Source organism: Haemaphysalis longicornis, unplaced genomic scaffold (genome assembly GCF_048455015.1).
Source record: "Haemaphysalis longicornis isolate Haplotype H1 unplaced genomic scaffold, Haemaphysalis longicornis Haplotype H1 scaffold_3, whole genome shotgun sequence".
Lineage (NCBI taxonomy): Eukaryota > Metazoa > Arthropoda > Arachnida > Ixodida > Ixodidae > Haemaphysalis > Haemaphysalis longicornis.
Window position 1 is genome coordinate 70036266 of NW_027526335.1, and position 15503 is coordinate 70051768.

The 15503-nt window shown below is 50.0% G+C and overlaps 1 protein-coding gene across 1 annotated transcript; it reads right to left on the reverse strand.

Annotated features, from left to right (window-relative positions):
- Nucleotides 1–1471: 1471 nt before the first annotated feature.
- LOC144175260 (uncharacterized) lies at nt 1472–13806 on the reverse strand. Its single transcript, XM_077704356.1, has 3 exons — nt 12628–13806; nt 6739–10746; nt 1472–1759 (listed from the first exon to the last, which is right to left on the reverse strand). The coding sequence occupies exons 1-3, from the start codon at nt 13804–13806 to the stop codon at nt 1472–1474; spliced, it is 5475 nt and encodes a 1824-aa protein (XP_077560482.1).
- Nucleotides 13807–15503: the final 1697 nt, after the last annotated feature.

Consider the following 15503-nt stretch of genomic DNA (forward strand, 5'->3'; position numbering starts at 1 on the left):
GGGTGAATAGTGTCTCTTATACCCATTTGTCTCTTACATCCATGTCTCTTTATAACGAGGTTCAACTGTAAAAGTGTAAACTGTTTATATATTATATACCATATATTTCCAACGCTGGCAGCGCTGGCCCGTGGCCGAGTTGTCTGGAGCGCTAGGAATATTATTTTGCAAGGCACAAGTTCAAATCCCCGAGGGTACATTTTTTTTTAAGTTATTTTTTTTTCGTTTTTGGCCGATTTTTAAACTGAGTTCACTCTTCTTTGTTCGTAACACAATTTACAGTTTCGATGCTTTTGCACTTTCTGAGGCTTGTGCTGAATCAGGTTCCGAACTAATTTGGCGCAGTGTCGACCATTTTTTGGCCGTAACGTTCACTGCTCCACAAGCGAGTTCGCAGAATGCGCGCAGACTGACACTGACGTGCTAGCAAGTTCTCATTGGCGTGCTGTTGCCACAAGCACCGACTACTTGCGGGCAGTGGGCACATGCCAGAATCAAGACCCTTGGCCTGGTGCGAACATGCTTTTTACGATACAGGCATGGGTGAGGCAAGCTGCAAATACGCGGGAAAAGCGCATGGCATTTGAGCGTCTGCAGTGACGCGGAGGCCTCGCATCCACTGCGTAGGCCTCGGCTAGTGATTGCTACGATTCCAAGCCATCCTGGGAGGCTCATCTTAGGCATTTTACAGCCGGAAACATGGCAGAATCGCTGTATGACGATTATTGAGATATTGAGAATGCCCATCCAACGAAAATGACGGATGTCAAGCATGTTTTACAGAACCGAAACCGAAACTTGTTTGAATGCTAGTCTTCGACATCGTCCAATCACGGTGCACCTCCTCCCAATGTCACAGCCTTTAGTTGGTGCGGCTGCCGCAGATTGCGCGTGGTAGTTTTTCTTCTTTCGGGCTTTATAAAAGAATTGCCGACTTATCAGCCGGATAAACGATGAAAAGTGTGTTAATTTGAGCCAATCTACGCAGTGCAAGCAAAAACGGGAGCTTGACAAATTCACTTCAGTGTCCCTTTAAGTGAATACAGTACAGATTCAGCGCTACAATGGCAACTTGAATTGTCACATTTGCCTTTTACACTCTAGACACACCAATTAAATAGTATGATTTTGCCCGCAGAAGCTTCTGTTGGGGCATATAAAAATCTGTCCTTGAACTGCAACCCACAAAGGCTCGGGCAGAAGGCTAGCGGTTGTCACCGCACTGATTTTGATGTTTAGCTTAGCTTCAAAATTACCTAACCAAGTTTTTCAGTCTTTGTCACTGAATGAAAACTGTCCAAGGCGTGCGGTAAAAAATTGTGTTTAACTTTGTTTCTATGCTGAAACCAAAAACGATTGTCCTTGTGGAGTGATTGAATGTTCGTGAATGAATCGGCACAGCCCCAAAAAAACGGGTGCGTGGTTTGCTGGCAGGAAATCACCGAGGTGTAAGCATTGCGGAGCAGGTCCGTCAAGGAGTGCGGATGATCGGGCAGCGCTTGTTGGCCGCCATGGACTCTGTGCGATTGCAGGCGAAGGCTCTGGCAAACGCTTCCAACTGTGTGAGTGGGAAGTTTACACGGTCTTCAGGTGGTAGCTGTGAGATGTCGGCGTGGAACTGCCGGCGTCGGTGCACATTGTCGCTCGCGTCGCAGTTGTCCTGCGCATATGCCACGAAAAAGAGCTGCTCGGGTGTACCACCTTCTAGTCCGGCCATTCGGAAGTCAGAATGTTGCGTACGCTGGTTGTTCAGCAGCTCCTGCAGCAGAAAACAGCGTGAAGCCTTGCTTAATTGTAATCCGGCACTGCGTGCGTTTACAGCCCACTGTTCATTGTCGCGCTTGTGCTAATTGACCTCCGATATTCTGACTGCAATAATGTCAATACCTGGAATATGGAGGCAGATTTTTGGGCGTAGAGAAGTGAGGGGGAGGCATTTCTAATGTTCTTCCCATTCTCATTTACAGTGGAAACTCGTTACAACAGATCTGCTTGCAACAGATATTTGGATACAACATACTGATTTGCAGTGCTTGGTTGGTCTTCCTATCTGTGCCATTGATTAAACTTCCTTTACTGCAGATTCGGTTATAACATACATTCGGATATAACAGACCAGTTTGAAAGGTTAACAAGTCCACCTTTGCATCTCTATAGCAGACTTTTCAAGTGCAGGCAACCACCATTCATTTGTTACGTATGTTTTCAGTATTTGTGTTGCTACCTCACAATTGTGATCAAATGAAAGCAATTTGAAACAATTAAAAATAATTGTGAATTAGTATAAGTGAAACTTATTGCATCCACTTGCAGTATGCATAGGTGTGATGTCCTGGGAATCAAGTAATAGGATTCTGAATTTCAGTGCTATAGTGCAACAGATAAGATCATTATATGAAAGTTACCTTCATTAAAACAAAAAATGTATGCCTTCATACATTATAGATGGCTAAATCTCTAAGCTTAGCAATGAGATCTTTACTTGCATTTCATTTATATTCATGTGAAGACAATGGAAATGCAAGTGTAGGTTGAAGATGTGAAAGAGAGAAATAATAGTATGAGTGAATCAAAAGTTTGATGGGGTGCCATACAACAGGAGCCCAGCAAATGTAAGAGTCATGCATGTCATTTTGTGACGTGCTTCATAGTGTCACAAGAGGATGAAACTGCTGAAAAAAACCAATTCGTCCTGAAGGTTTGTTGGCCTAAAATACCAACCTGTTTAATTTCTAACTGAATCTCGAGAAATGACCAGCATACTTTTTTGTTTGATTTGTTTTTAACAGTTGAAAAGTCCAAACTCTTGTTATAACAGACTTTATCGATGATTCTGTAAAAGTCTGTAGTAACAGTATTTGGATTATTCATACTTCTTTTATAGCAGACTGACATCATGATCACTATCATGGTCCGTTGTAACGAGGTTGTACTGTATATAGAAACCGTTTTCCAAACAGTGGACTGTGTGACGTAAGGTGCGAAAGCTCCAGAGTGGTGCGTATTTATGCTGAGCCATTGTGGGCAATACACAATGTGCAAGGCTGCTAATGGTAAGCTTAAAATCGCTGAAAACTGAAATGTAGCTGCAATTGTGAGCTCATTACTACATGACTGAGGAAGCTGGAGTGTGACCACACTGTCAGAATGCAAGAAGAGAAACACGAGGGTGGAGTTGGTCCAATGCTAAGGAGATGGGAGGCACTCTGTAAAAGTACCTTCAATTTGACGTTTAGCCGCATGACACTGGTGCATTAAAAAAAAAAGCCATGGCCGCGAGCGGGGAAGGACCAGTCTATGTTTGCGCTGGTCGACTTTAAGCGCTCAAAGTGCGATACATCCGGTGCCCAACTAGTTGTAACATGTATATTTTGCATGTTTTTGTGTGTAGTTCCTCGTTCCAAAAAAAGTAACTGACTTTGTTGAAACCACTGTGAAATTGCATTTTTGAACTTGTTCGAAGTTGTCGAATACTGCTATTTGATTCAAACCTGAATCGAATATCATGTTATTCACTTCAATATTTAAGTTTCAAACATTCTTTAAACCCTGGCAGTAAGGGTTATAAAAGTAGTGAACAATGCTTTTCCCTCTGGAAACGGGTGCTTGCAAAGCTTGATTCATTGTGGGGTTTAATGCACTGAAGCCACTCCTGAGTTACAAGGCACACCATATTGGACAGCTCCGGATTAATTTTAACTACATGGGAATCTTCTCCGGAGTATCTTTTCCTGAGTTACAAGGCACACCATATTGGGCAGCTCCAGATTAATTTTAACTACCTGGGTATCTTTAACTTGTGCCGAAATATCGACACAGGCGTTCTTTCTTTTCGCCTCACAGCCGTCCTTAAGTGATGCACAGCCGTCTTTTAACCCGCGCGAATACCTCGAGTCTTTTCGAGCGCAGCGCAAGGTACATCCCTCCCCCCATCGTACACTCACAAGGCGGCAGTCCGTCCTCCTCCGACAGATTCAGACAAACACATTACCCACTGAACATCTCACACATCGCTTTCGAAATTTACCCGGCACCCCTACTTGCTCGTTCTGCGGAGGTTACCCAAACATATTCCACACAATATGGGCCTGTGATCGACATCCAAAGTTGACCCCCATCCCGAATCCAACTCTAGCATCCTGGGAGGCAAGTCTGGCTGACCCCAGCGCTGCGACACAGCTCCTGCTGACATACAGAGCGGAGGAAGCCATGGCCACGGCTTCCCAAGACGGCGCCCTGGACTAAGGGTGCTCAGGAAAATAAAGTTTACTTCCTTCCTTCCGTCAGAAAAGCAGCCAGCACGGCCTGAATCGAACCCATGTCCATGGGCTCAGCAGCACAGCGCCGTAACCACTGAGCCACCGTGGCTGGCACACTCGAAGCTTGACCTCAGGGACAATGAAAACGACCAAAATCACAACACAATGACCGGAAAACAAAAATACAAAAATCACAATGCAATGACCAAAATGAAAACGCAAAAGCATCGATCGACCAAAATGAAACCCTTTCACTTCGCTGAGCTTAACCTGAACACAAATGTTTGGTTGTAGATAATTTTACGATTTTTGGAACGTTTAAATTCAATGGGTGCCCGCTTTTACGCAGAACGAACTACACGCGGCCTAACCCTGCTGCGCTAGAAGCTGAACTGCCCCGCGAGGGTGAGTGACCGCTCTTGCGATGTGGCGTGATGCGAGCGACGACGCTGTTTGGCTCCCATTGGGGTGCGATATATAGTGCGACGCTTGTGTGCGCGCGCCCGCACCAGCTGTGAACAGTGAGCGAGGGCTGCACCCGAAGAGCACGTGGATATGTGGAGCCAACACTTTACCCCTGGCCAATCCCCCAAGGGGGTGCCTAGTAAACACTTCAAGGGCATCATCATCGTCATCATTAGAGCAAAGGAATGAAGCTGGCTTTGCCGCAAGGCGTATCAGTGTACAAGAGAAGCATCGCTTGAAGCTCAGCTTGAAGTTCAATCACCGTCTGCCTTGTAGGTAGGCAGCACCCTCACTTGGCCCTGGTCAGCGGGATAAATAGATCCATATGGGGAGGTGGAGTAGGTGTAGAAGAAGAGCAAAGGAAAAGTGTCGGCATCGGGGAGCTGGCCTTGATCAGCCGCAGAAGGTCGCAAACTAATTACTAAGCTTTGATTGCTGAATTGAGGTAGTTCCGCGGTGCTGCACTTTGGTGTGCTTTGCAATCTTTACTCTCCCTGGCGCATGCGCAGAATAGTCCAAGCGGTGCTAGTTTTGCAACGACTCTAACAGTTTCACCAGAAATTCTGGCGGCGTGATTCCAATCTCTCCAGCGGAAAGCAATCAACAAGCGGCCAAACTCCTGCTATATAGCTGATTAACATCTCAGACCTCGTAAAACGTCACCAATAGATACAGTAGAACCCCGATAATACGACTTTCAAGGGACCGCGAGAAAGCGTTGCATGACCGGGCTGACGTACGAAAGGGATGCGGGTAAATGCTAGCCCAGTAGGCGATCTCACTCGACAAGTGGGCTAAGAACTTATTTAAATTACTAATTTAGCGCCTTCTCGCGTGATTTGCGAACCTTTAGCTGAAATTATAAGCAAAAAAAAAACAAAAAAAAAAAACGAACGCCTGTGTTATGCCCGCCACTCCTGTATGGCGTCCGACTAACCCGCCAGCCAATCGCTGCGCGCACGCGACACCCAGGCCATCCACTGCTATTTATACCCCGCCCCGCGCCTTGCGCGCACTAGATAAGGCCGACGTGGTCGAGCAAGTTGAAAGGGGAAGGCGCGAGTGTTAAAGTGCAAAGGCCAAGCGAAACGAAGGATAGTACAAGGCGGAGATGAAAAAAATAATAATAAAACGGCATTACCGTACCCGGTGGAGCAATCCTTCGAACAGTCCCGTGCCTTCGTTATTGGATTAAAGTGCTCACCCGCTGCGGTGGTTCAGTGGCTAAGGCGTGCTGCTGAGCACGAGGTCGCGGGTTCGATTCCCTGCCGCGTGCGGCGGCCGCCTTTCTGATGGAAATCCGGAGCCCTCCACTACGACGCGCCTCATCGCCTGCGTTGCGTCGGCGCGTTAAACCCTACAATCAATCAATCAATCAATCAATCAAAGTGCTCAACGCATAGCTGTTTTCGTTTCATTTATACTTCGCGAGTATAGCGTGTTGCGGCGAAAATTATAGCGTGGTCTTGCTACAGGGACTTGCTGCGCCGGCCAGCGTGAGCCAAAATGGCGGGGCCAACGCATACGTCACTCCACCGAGGTATTCTGACAAAGTGAGGAGCGAAGTGACAACGCGGCTTTGCAAGACACTGATAAGCAGAGATGAGAGATAGAGAGAGCGTCGTGAATGGAAGAAACTTGGACCGAGCGGGCGGGGGAAGCGGGTATTCGGTCATCGCCGCGGGGTTGCGTCGCATGTGTTTTTGCGTTCGCGGCTCAACGGGAGCTCCAAATTCACGGTCCGCCTACGACCTGAACTTCGACTTAACTAAAGGACATTCTTGCAGGCTGCAGCATGACAATAGGGTTGCGCTTTGCTGTTAATAACTTGGCCGGTATGGGTTTCTGCTCACGTTAGATTATGCTCGTGATTAAAAAGACGCAAAGGACGAGACAAGAAAAGCCGACCTTGTCAGCTTTTCTCAGTTTGTCCCTTGCGCCGTTTTACTCATGAATTCTTGCCGACTAGCCCCGCTTCGCAATCTTGTTCATTATGCTCGTCCGTGCTGCATACCTTGAAGGCTGAGTAGGCTTGCATGAGTGCCAGCGTTTGTTCCATGAGAGCTGGTCCGGCCGAGGTACGGTCAGCGAGGGTCCGGAGGAACGGGCTCTTCAGGTCTTCGTTAGTGTTGTGGTACTGCGTCAGCAGACAGTCGACGGCAGCTTCAAATCGTCCCTGGTAGTGCTTGCTGTACAGCCAGGAGTCACGACGCTGGCCCAAGGTACGCGCGTAGTTAGGATAAAGCACTGGCACCAGTGCCTTGAAAAAGCGAACTGCGTAGCGTGCCGCATGTATCGCAAACTCGGTGCTGTTGACTGGTGTGGAGTAGTTGACAATGCCCAATGGCACATAAACCTTATTCGTGTGCCTATCAGACTTGGCCAGGGTGTCAAATACAGACATCGAAGAATGGTACCACATGGCACCACGACGTGCTTCATGAAGCTCGTGCTGGCGCAGCAACTTTGCGAAGAAACGAAAACGCTTGAGCGAGTTGCTAGGGTCTAAATTGAGAGTGACATGGAGTTGCTGTTCCACTTGCTGAACGTGCTGGCTGAACACGGAGTTGTTTAGGATCCACGACGGAGCGGCGTTGTTTATTGTCAGGTTGGCCAGTTTGAGCTTGGCATTACGAAGGTCGTCGTCCGGTGCCGATTTGGACGTCCAGACGAAAGTGACCGTCTCCAGTCCCTCAGCGAACTTGCTCTTCAGCGCTGGCGACCACATGCTAGGTAGGACGCTCGGGTTGCGTAGCTGCATCATGAAAGCGCGCGCGTACAAGGCCGGAAAAAGGCGCTCCATCTCTCTAGTGCAGAATTCCCGAGCCGACGCATTGTCGGGGAGCATAAAATTGGCTTCCAAGACGCGCAGGCGTCGGACGCTTGGCAGTTGCAGAAATGCAGCGAAATAAACCACGACTCTAAAACCGATGTAATTCAAAATGGCTTGGGGTTCAAACTGCGACTCCTGAGCACTCTCAAAATTTTCAAAGAACCGCGGCGACTTGATTAAGATTGCGGCATTGTCGGCCACTTTGGACGGATGGAGAAAAACGGCACGCACAAAAGACCACACGCTTGGTAACAGAAGGCGGACCCTTGACAAACGGTAGATACGTGGTCCAATGGGCTGTGCAGAGCTTGCGTTGGCACTAAGTTTAGACAGCAATTGCATCGTCCTCTTTATTCCAGATGCATAGGATGCATGGCGACCATCATTGGCGGCAGGACTCGTAAGCCTGAAGGACTCTTCTACAGCACTTTCAAGCAAGTATGAATAAGCTGGCTCTTCAAAGTCACCGTCTCGGTAAAGGGGGACCGGCTCATCAATAGCTGGGATGTATTCAGAGCTATTCTCAGGGTGAACCTGGACAGACACGCGAGCGAGTACTTCCAGCTTGATGTCCAGAGCCAAACTTCCAGCAACCGCCCAAACGACTCCCATGGTGGGACGTTTATTCTCTATTGGCCAGGAAGAGCCGAAGTACTCGAAGAACAGCTCGTTCAGTTCTGCTCGACTCCAGTCTTCGTCGCGCTCATGATTGATGCACGCTTCTACAAGGTCCCTGGCTGCATTCATATCCCGATGGTTCTTGTCCAAAATGTAGTCCGCCACGATCTTCACTGCATTGTCGGCCATAAGTGCATCGGAGGACGGCGAAGATCCCTGGGCAGGATTCTCGTCCCGGTTCTGCTTGTTGCAGATGGAGCTGTAAAAATTCAAGCATGGGTTTTCACCGAGCAAGTTCTTTGGGTAGGATGCTTCCCGCTTGCAGTTAGGTGTACCACATGACTGATAGGATTGTGGCTGGGCACTAGTACGTGTCTCCACTTCCGTGTCGCCTACTTGCTCAGTCGGAAAATGACCTAAAGAGGGTGGTGCAGTCAAGAGCCGGGCGTGCGGAAGGTTTATCTCCGGCGTGAGTGGTCTGAATGAATCCAGGAAGCTCCTCTTGTCCACATGCCGCCACGTCGTCAATAATAAATATAAAACCCACGCGCCTGCGACAAGCGCTAGTGCAAATACCAAGCGGCTCTCGGGATAGAGCACGGGGGGCCAATCCAGGTCCCAGAAATTGGTGTCTTGAGTGTCTGGCCCCCTGATGGGTGCATGGGGCCTGGCCTGGAGCTCGTAGTTTGTGTTTTGTAATTGTAGGATGTCACGGGAAAGGCTCAAACGTCGCTGACTTCCGCGATCAGTGGGAAACTCATCTTGCGTGTACGAAGGGGAATCGGGAAGAAGCTCCGCACTGTCCTCCTCTGCTTCACTGAGATCATAATTTCCTCCCTCCTCCTGTAACAGGGCCCCTAGTTCTATGGGCTCACCGGGTTGGAGGCTGTACACTGAAGCGTCGTCATCCATATGTCCATGCTGTGAGTGCACCTCATCAACAGTGTCGTCTCCGACAAGCTCCACTTCTAACACTGTTCCTCCATCTCCCAGAGAAGTGCCACCCTCATCTGCAATTATAATCTGTGGAAAGATTTTTTCGTCACTAGGAGCGCCTTCGAATGCATTTCTTCTGTAGTCTTCCTCGCTTCTGGCATCCGCTGACAATTCTGTACTATGACGGGACCCCCTTGAAGATGTTTCCCACGAGTACCGATTAAAACCCATCCTGCCTCGCTCATCTACTTCACCATAATAGGGCTGTGTTAGAGATATCAACTCAACGGGCCTGCCACTGTTTTCAGCTTCTCTCCCATTGAATTGTTCGCTGCTTCGTGTGGTCCAACTGGGAGGTTGGAGATTATTGACCGCAATCTCTGGATCATCGTATACATTACCAGTTATTGCAGATTTGATCCAAGTTTCATTGTTCTTGTTACCTGTGTCCTGCTCAGCGGTCGCTCGAGAGGCGTAAGTCGGTTCAGCTGGGCCTTCTGTTTTCTTCAAGATCCCCGAAGAGCCGCTCCATCTTCGAACGAGGTTACTCAACTGGGGCATTCCTACGCTCCCCGAAACTTCTTGGTAGTTTATGTTCTTATCAGGGCCCATGTCGTGCTTAGTCGCTGGTGACGCCTCTCCGAACAACCCCCCGAAACTACCAAGGATGTTTCCAAAGATATCACTACTGGTTTCCTCTTTTAAACCAGTTGCTTGTGGCTTTACGTCTACTGTGGATTGACTTTCATCTGTTCGTTTTTTCTTGTGGGCTTTTGGTTTTCGTTCAGATTTGTTGCCTGTTTCTTCAGAAATAACGCTAGACCTTCTTGCCTTGCTAAGATTTCTGGGTTTATCATCATCAGTCGTGTGTGGTCTTTTCGTCCCGTCATCCTTTTGCTCGTTAGGAGCTGCTGTTCTATTTTCTCCTGCTCTCTTTATGGAGTCCTTATGGGTAATGCTTTCCTTACTAGCCTTTTCTGGTTCTCCATCGGGTTTCGAAGTGTCAGCCTGATTGGGTCGTCCTTTTGTCTTCCCGCTAGCCTGGTTGGATGCTGCTTTGCCATTCATGGGGGGAGGGGCAGTTTCTTCTGTCTCAGATAACCTTTTCTTGCTCTGGGCAGGTTTAGGATTAGCTTTCGTATGCTCTTTCGTACTCTCGGTAGACGACTTCGAATGTTTGCTTACAGTTTCCTCAGTAATTGGCTTTGTCTTCTTCTTCTTCTTCGCACTTGTGTTTTTGTTGGCATCTTTTGCCAACTTTTTCTTGCTCTGGGCAGGTTTAGGATGAGCACTCGTCTGCTGTTTCATACTCCCGGTAGATGACTTCGAATGTTTGCTAAGAGTTTCCTCAGCAATTGGCTTCGTCTTCTTCTTCTTCTTCGCACTTGTGTTTTTGTTGGCATCTTTTTTTGCCACCTTAGCATCCTTCATGTCTCCTCCGGCGGCTACTGCCGTAGATGCGGCAACAACGTACGTGTCCGATGGCAGAAGCTTCATCATGGCAAGCAAACCGCCTCCATGAGAGGTAGGTCGCTCTCCCTTTCCTGCGAGCGGTGCCTTGTTGGAACCAGGTGAACTTGCGGGGCCAGGTGCGGTGGCCTTGGGGCTGAGTGCACCACGTCCTTTTTTCTTGCCCTGGACGTTGGTAGGAGAACTCAATCTACGCTGACCGCTGCCTCTTTCCGACCCCTTTGGCGGTATTTTGTCAGATCCAACCTTTGAGTTGCCTTCAGACGAGCTAAGTGGAGCTGGTTGTCTCTGTTTTGCCACGCTTTCCTTGCGCTTGTGGACTCCTTTGGTGATTCCCTGGGAATTTTTGCGGCGTATTTCTTTGCCGTATGGCAGCGAAAGTTGGGTCGATTTGCACCTGTCGCTTGCTATCATCTCGATGTCAAGAGATTCGTCTGACGGATTGTAGAACAACTCAGGACGCGGCCTGGTGAAATATTCTTTCTCAGTGATGCTATTGGAAGGGTCATGCACCATTTTAGTCTGTCCTAGAGTTTTTGAGCGCTTCGGCGTCCTGACTCCTTCGTTGATGACTTTCTCAAGTTCTGCTGGACTGCTGATACTTGAGCAGCAAAGGTCACGTACCTCGGAAAAAAAATTTCGCTTCTCTGGTCTGGAGGGCGTACCGACCTTTTTTGAGGCCGTTAACACGGGCAAAGGCTTTACTTTAATAACAAGCTGACCTCCTGAGCGGGATCTGCTATCTTCCTCAGCAGTCATGCCATCAGAAACATTGCCATAGAGGCGCTTAAACTTGGCTGCGCTTACACTCGGCCTTCGGGGAGGCTTGCTGACGGTTTGGCTGAAAGCTTCAGGTGCATCTGGCTGGAGAGCAGCAGTCGGTTTTGTTCCTTTCGCGCTTCCAGTACGAGCATCTAACATCAAGCCATCCGGCAGAGATCTGCGCATTGTGGAGGAAATGCTAGCGCGTCTTGTTCTTGCTTTGTTAAATTCCTTTTCAGGGGATAAGCTTTCTAAATTCCTTTTGCGTGCGGAAGACATACTGGCTCTTCGTGCAGCCTTCGCTTTAAACAAATCGTGGACGTCGAAAGAGCCCGGCTTAGCGTGCTGGGCCTTTCCAGAAACGCTAGCGCGTCGTGCTGCCTTAGCCTCGAAGGGTTCTTGATTTGATAAAACATCATCCGCATGCGCCGGTAGCGCTTTCGGATACACGCTAGCTCTTCTGGAGGCTTTGGCTTTTAAGGATCCCTCGTCGTCAGAGGGTGAGGTTGCGAATTTCTTGGCTGAAATGCTGGCTTTCCGCCTGGCTCTTGCTCTTAGTGCATCGGGATCTTCCGCATCTTCTTGAGAACGGCGACTGCCTTTTGAAGACACACTTGCTCTACGCATCGCCTTAGCCCTGAATGCGTGTTGGTCACTGATGCGATTGTCCTCTACAGCCGAAAATGCGTTCGATCCAACGCTGGCTCGCCGCATGGCTTTGACTGTGAATGAGCTCTGTTCGCTAGCACGGTCGGGAGAATGCTGGGGCCCTTGCAGTGACACGCTAGGTTTTGATGCTGCTTTTGCCTTGAAACTATCTTGTTCTTCTTTCTCTGGCGGCATGGCTAAGCTGCCGTAACTCTCCCTAGCTTGTGCTCCAGATTTCAAGAGCAGACCAGCACCAACGCTGGCCCTCCTCGCAGCTAATGATTTCCCTTTTCGAGATGTCTTCTCGGTGGTTTCAGACATACTGGCTCGTCTCCCACCTGGCATATATGGCTTTTCATCAGCCTTTGATTCTAAGGCAGCCGTTAGTTGTGTTTGTGATTGGGTGTGGGGAAATGCAGCTGATCTTTGCATATCGCGATGTTCGAAAGAGCGCGAAGAGCTTAGTCTTGGTGCCTTAAGTTCGCTCGTTTCTGACGATTCCCAGCTGCTCGTAGAACCTCCACGGTCAGCTGCCTTCTTATCTGTTGCTGACATCCTCGTTGGCAGGTTGACGTAACTGCTCTTGGCAGCTCTCGGCAAACCGCGCAGTTGGCTGTTGTCAATCCCTTCAGCTACCTTTGCTTCAGCCAGTGCTTCGGCCGAAGCTCTTTGCAGGTTGTAAGCTTCCTTGGCAGCTTGCTGCGCTTTGTGCAGAACCACATCTACCTTCCTGGACAAGCTCAACGCAGACTCCAGTGACGGTGAGCGTCCAATGACTGATGCACTCGACCAGCCAAACCTTCGGGCGTCGGTAGAGGCGTCCGGGCGGTAGCCTGGAGGCCATCCAGGCCCGGGGCTTCGGTACACTCTGTTAGCCCCGGACATTGGGCCGTACACAATTCGTTGCGGCGGTTGTGCGCCTTGAAACTGAGAGTCGTCTAAGTCTTGAAACGGGTCGAAACCCACAGCACCATCTTGCGACATGGAGCTGTCTTGCAGCAACCTTCTAAGACTCCGATAGCGCGCGAGTGCCTCGCGCGCCTTCTGCGCGTAGAATACCGCCTTCTCCGTGAGTTCCCTGGTGTACAGCTTGCGCATCTGGTTCTCAGACTCATTGCTGCACTCGAGAGAGTCGATCGTCTGCGAGGCTGCGCGGAACTGCCGGGCGCAGCGGATGGCGCGCCTGGCTTCGCGAGCGGCCGCCGCCACGCGCGAGTTGGGGCCTCCGACGTCGTAGCCGTCGTACGGCAACGACAGGCCGGACGAGTCGCTCGAGTCGCCCTGCGCATCCTCCCCCGTCATCAAGGCGATGCCAGTGCCGCCGTCACGACCGCGATGGAAGCCCGTCTCGCGGTGCCCAGGATCCACGCAGCAGCGCTCGCAGCAAGTGTTGCACTGGCACAGCTTGGTGGCGTACCGAAGCGGTGGGTAGTACTCCGGTATGGCGCCAATGACGTCCACCGCGTTCCAGACGAGGTTGCGCGTGTGTTCGTCCAGAAGCTCTCCCGCTTCGTGCAAGTTCGCGTCCACTTGTTCGTAGTAGGGGACGCCAATCTTGTCCGCGGGGAGGAAGAGAAGCTCATCGACCGCCTGCTGGCTGTCGGCGTCCGAAGGGGGGGAGTCGATGCCGGTTCTCCTTTTCTTCTTACCCTTTGTCTTTTGTTTGTCGCCGCTTTTGTATACACCCTCCGCTTCTTCGGCCACACTGGAACGCTTCTCCGCGCCTGCCGTCTTGTGGTCTTTCTTGGCGGCGCCCGACCTGCGCCTGTCCCCTTTCTTGGGGATGTACTCCGCCTTGCTGGGGGTCTGCGACATTGCGCTGTGGGCAGGACGACTCGCTCTCGGGTGGCCGACGTCACGGAGGCAAACCTTTCACGTTGGGCGTAGAAGAGCAGCCGTTGGGGACTTCGTTCTACAGCCGTTGATCTGCGGGCTTGTTCGAGGGAATGGCGCCTGCGCGTGCTGAGTGGGGCTCGCGGGCACACTCTTTGTCTTCCTTGGTTTCGCCGCGACAGAAACAAACACTGTGTCAGGTGCCGTGTATGAATTTTGATGCACTGCTCTTAACATTTCTTTCTCAGGGTTGCCTGTTATGTTCCATTTCTGGTTTGTCTGAAGCCTGTTCGGTATGAAGGGTTTTTCTTTGTCTTTATGCTAACTTCCCTATGTTGGTATGCACCAACATTTTTATACTTGACAGCTATCTCTAGGCCTGGCACTTTAAATGCGCCGGAGGTCAAAGATGGCTATGGTTTGGCTGCGATATTAGTACCAAGGGTTACCAATGGGGCACAAAGGGTTGCCATATCCTATTGCTTATAAAGCGTTGTACAATACCCCACTGCGGGTATGAGCTCCCATGTGGGAGGAGGAGGAGGATAAGGAATAAACATCCACAGGCGGTCTTTGTTCAATCTCTGCTTGGCCCATTAAATGTGGCCCTCTTGTCGGCTCCAGTACTTGACAGAGTGTCGCACTTAGATATTTCTTTTGATCAAATCTTTCCCTCTAACGCGAAATTACTCCCTCTGAACCTTTTAACAGGCCTCCTACAGGATCATCTGAACGGTTTCCCATTCCACGCCATGGTTGCAACCGATGCTTCTGTCCGGGAGGAGAGGGCAGGCGTAGGTATTTTTTCTCCCGGTCTAGATTGGGCCTTTTCCCTCCGGCTGCCTAACTTTACTACATCTTTCCACGCAGAATTTCTCGCAATAGTCTTGGCCCTTCGTAAGCTTGGTTCCTCGAAACGACAGGCAATAATTCTCACGGATTCATTTTCTGTCTGTTCTGCCCTTACTTCTTCAACTTCATCCCCCCTACGTCGAGTCCTTGCTTCTTTAGCGCCTTCCTCCCTTTGTGAACTTCGCTTGGTCTGGGTACCTGGACATGCAGGTATCTGGCTTAACGAATCGGCGGACGCTCTGGCGGGAATGGCATTAAGCGGTCCAGTAGTGGAGGTTCTGCCGCCCATCTCCCTCATTACTTCGGCTCGCTTCCGAAGGCTGTGTTTACTCCAAAGTCTGCCTGACTCTACCTACGACGACTCGGAGCTCGAGCACCTCCGGTACTCATGGAAGTGCAGCATAAGCCAGTCGCGAGCTTGTGAAGTAACCCTCACTAGCTTTCGCTGTCGCGTGCCAAATTTAAATTATTACTTGCCCCGCTCTAATCTGGCCCTGTCGCCGTTATGCGCCTTTTGCAAAGAACCGGAAACAATCGACCATTTCTTCTTCTCCTGCCGACGGTTCTCCTCGATAAGACGAAGATACCTAGAAAGTACATGCAGCCTGCTAAAGCTCCCGCTGTCTGCTACAGTTATTTTGTCATTCGGGGCGAAGGAACTGGGATTCTGCTACGGGGATCTTTGCAGTGCGTTGCACTCATTCATCCTGGAATCAGGCCGTCTGCCGTGCTAGACAGCATTTAGCTTAACTAGATTTTCTTGTCAAGAATATGCGCGCCAAGCTCACTGCTTCGTCTGTACCACTTTCTTTGTGTTTCTTACTTCC

Coding starts and splice junctions, on each gene's coding strand:
- LOC144175260 (XM_077704356.1), bottom strand. CDS start 13,806: ATGTCGCAGACCCCCAGCAAGGCGGAGTACATCCCCAAGAAAGGGGAC. Junction 10,747..12,627: donor AAGCACTGGCTGAAGCAAAG/GTAGCTGAAGGG, acceptor ACCAACGTCCAG/GGCAAGAAAAAAGGACGTGG. Junction 1,760..6,738: donor AAGCCTACTCAGCCTTCAAG/GTATGCAGCACG, acceptor TTTCTGCTGCAG/GAGCTGCTGAACAACCAGCG.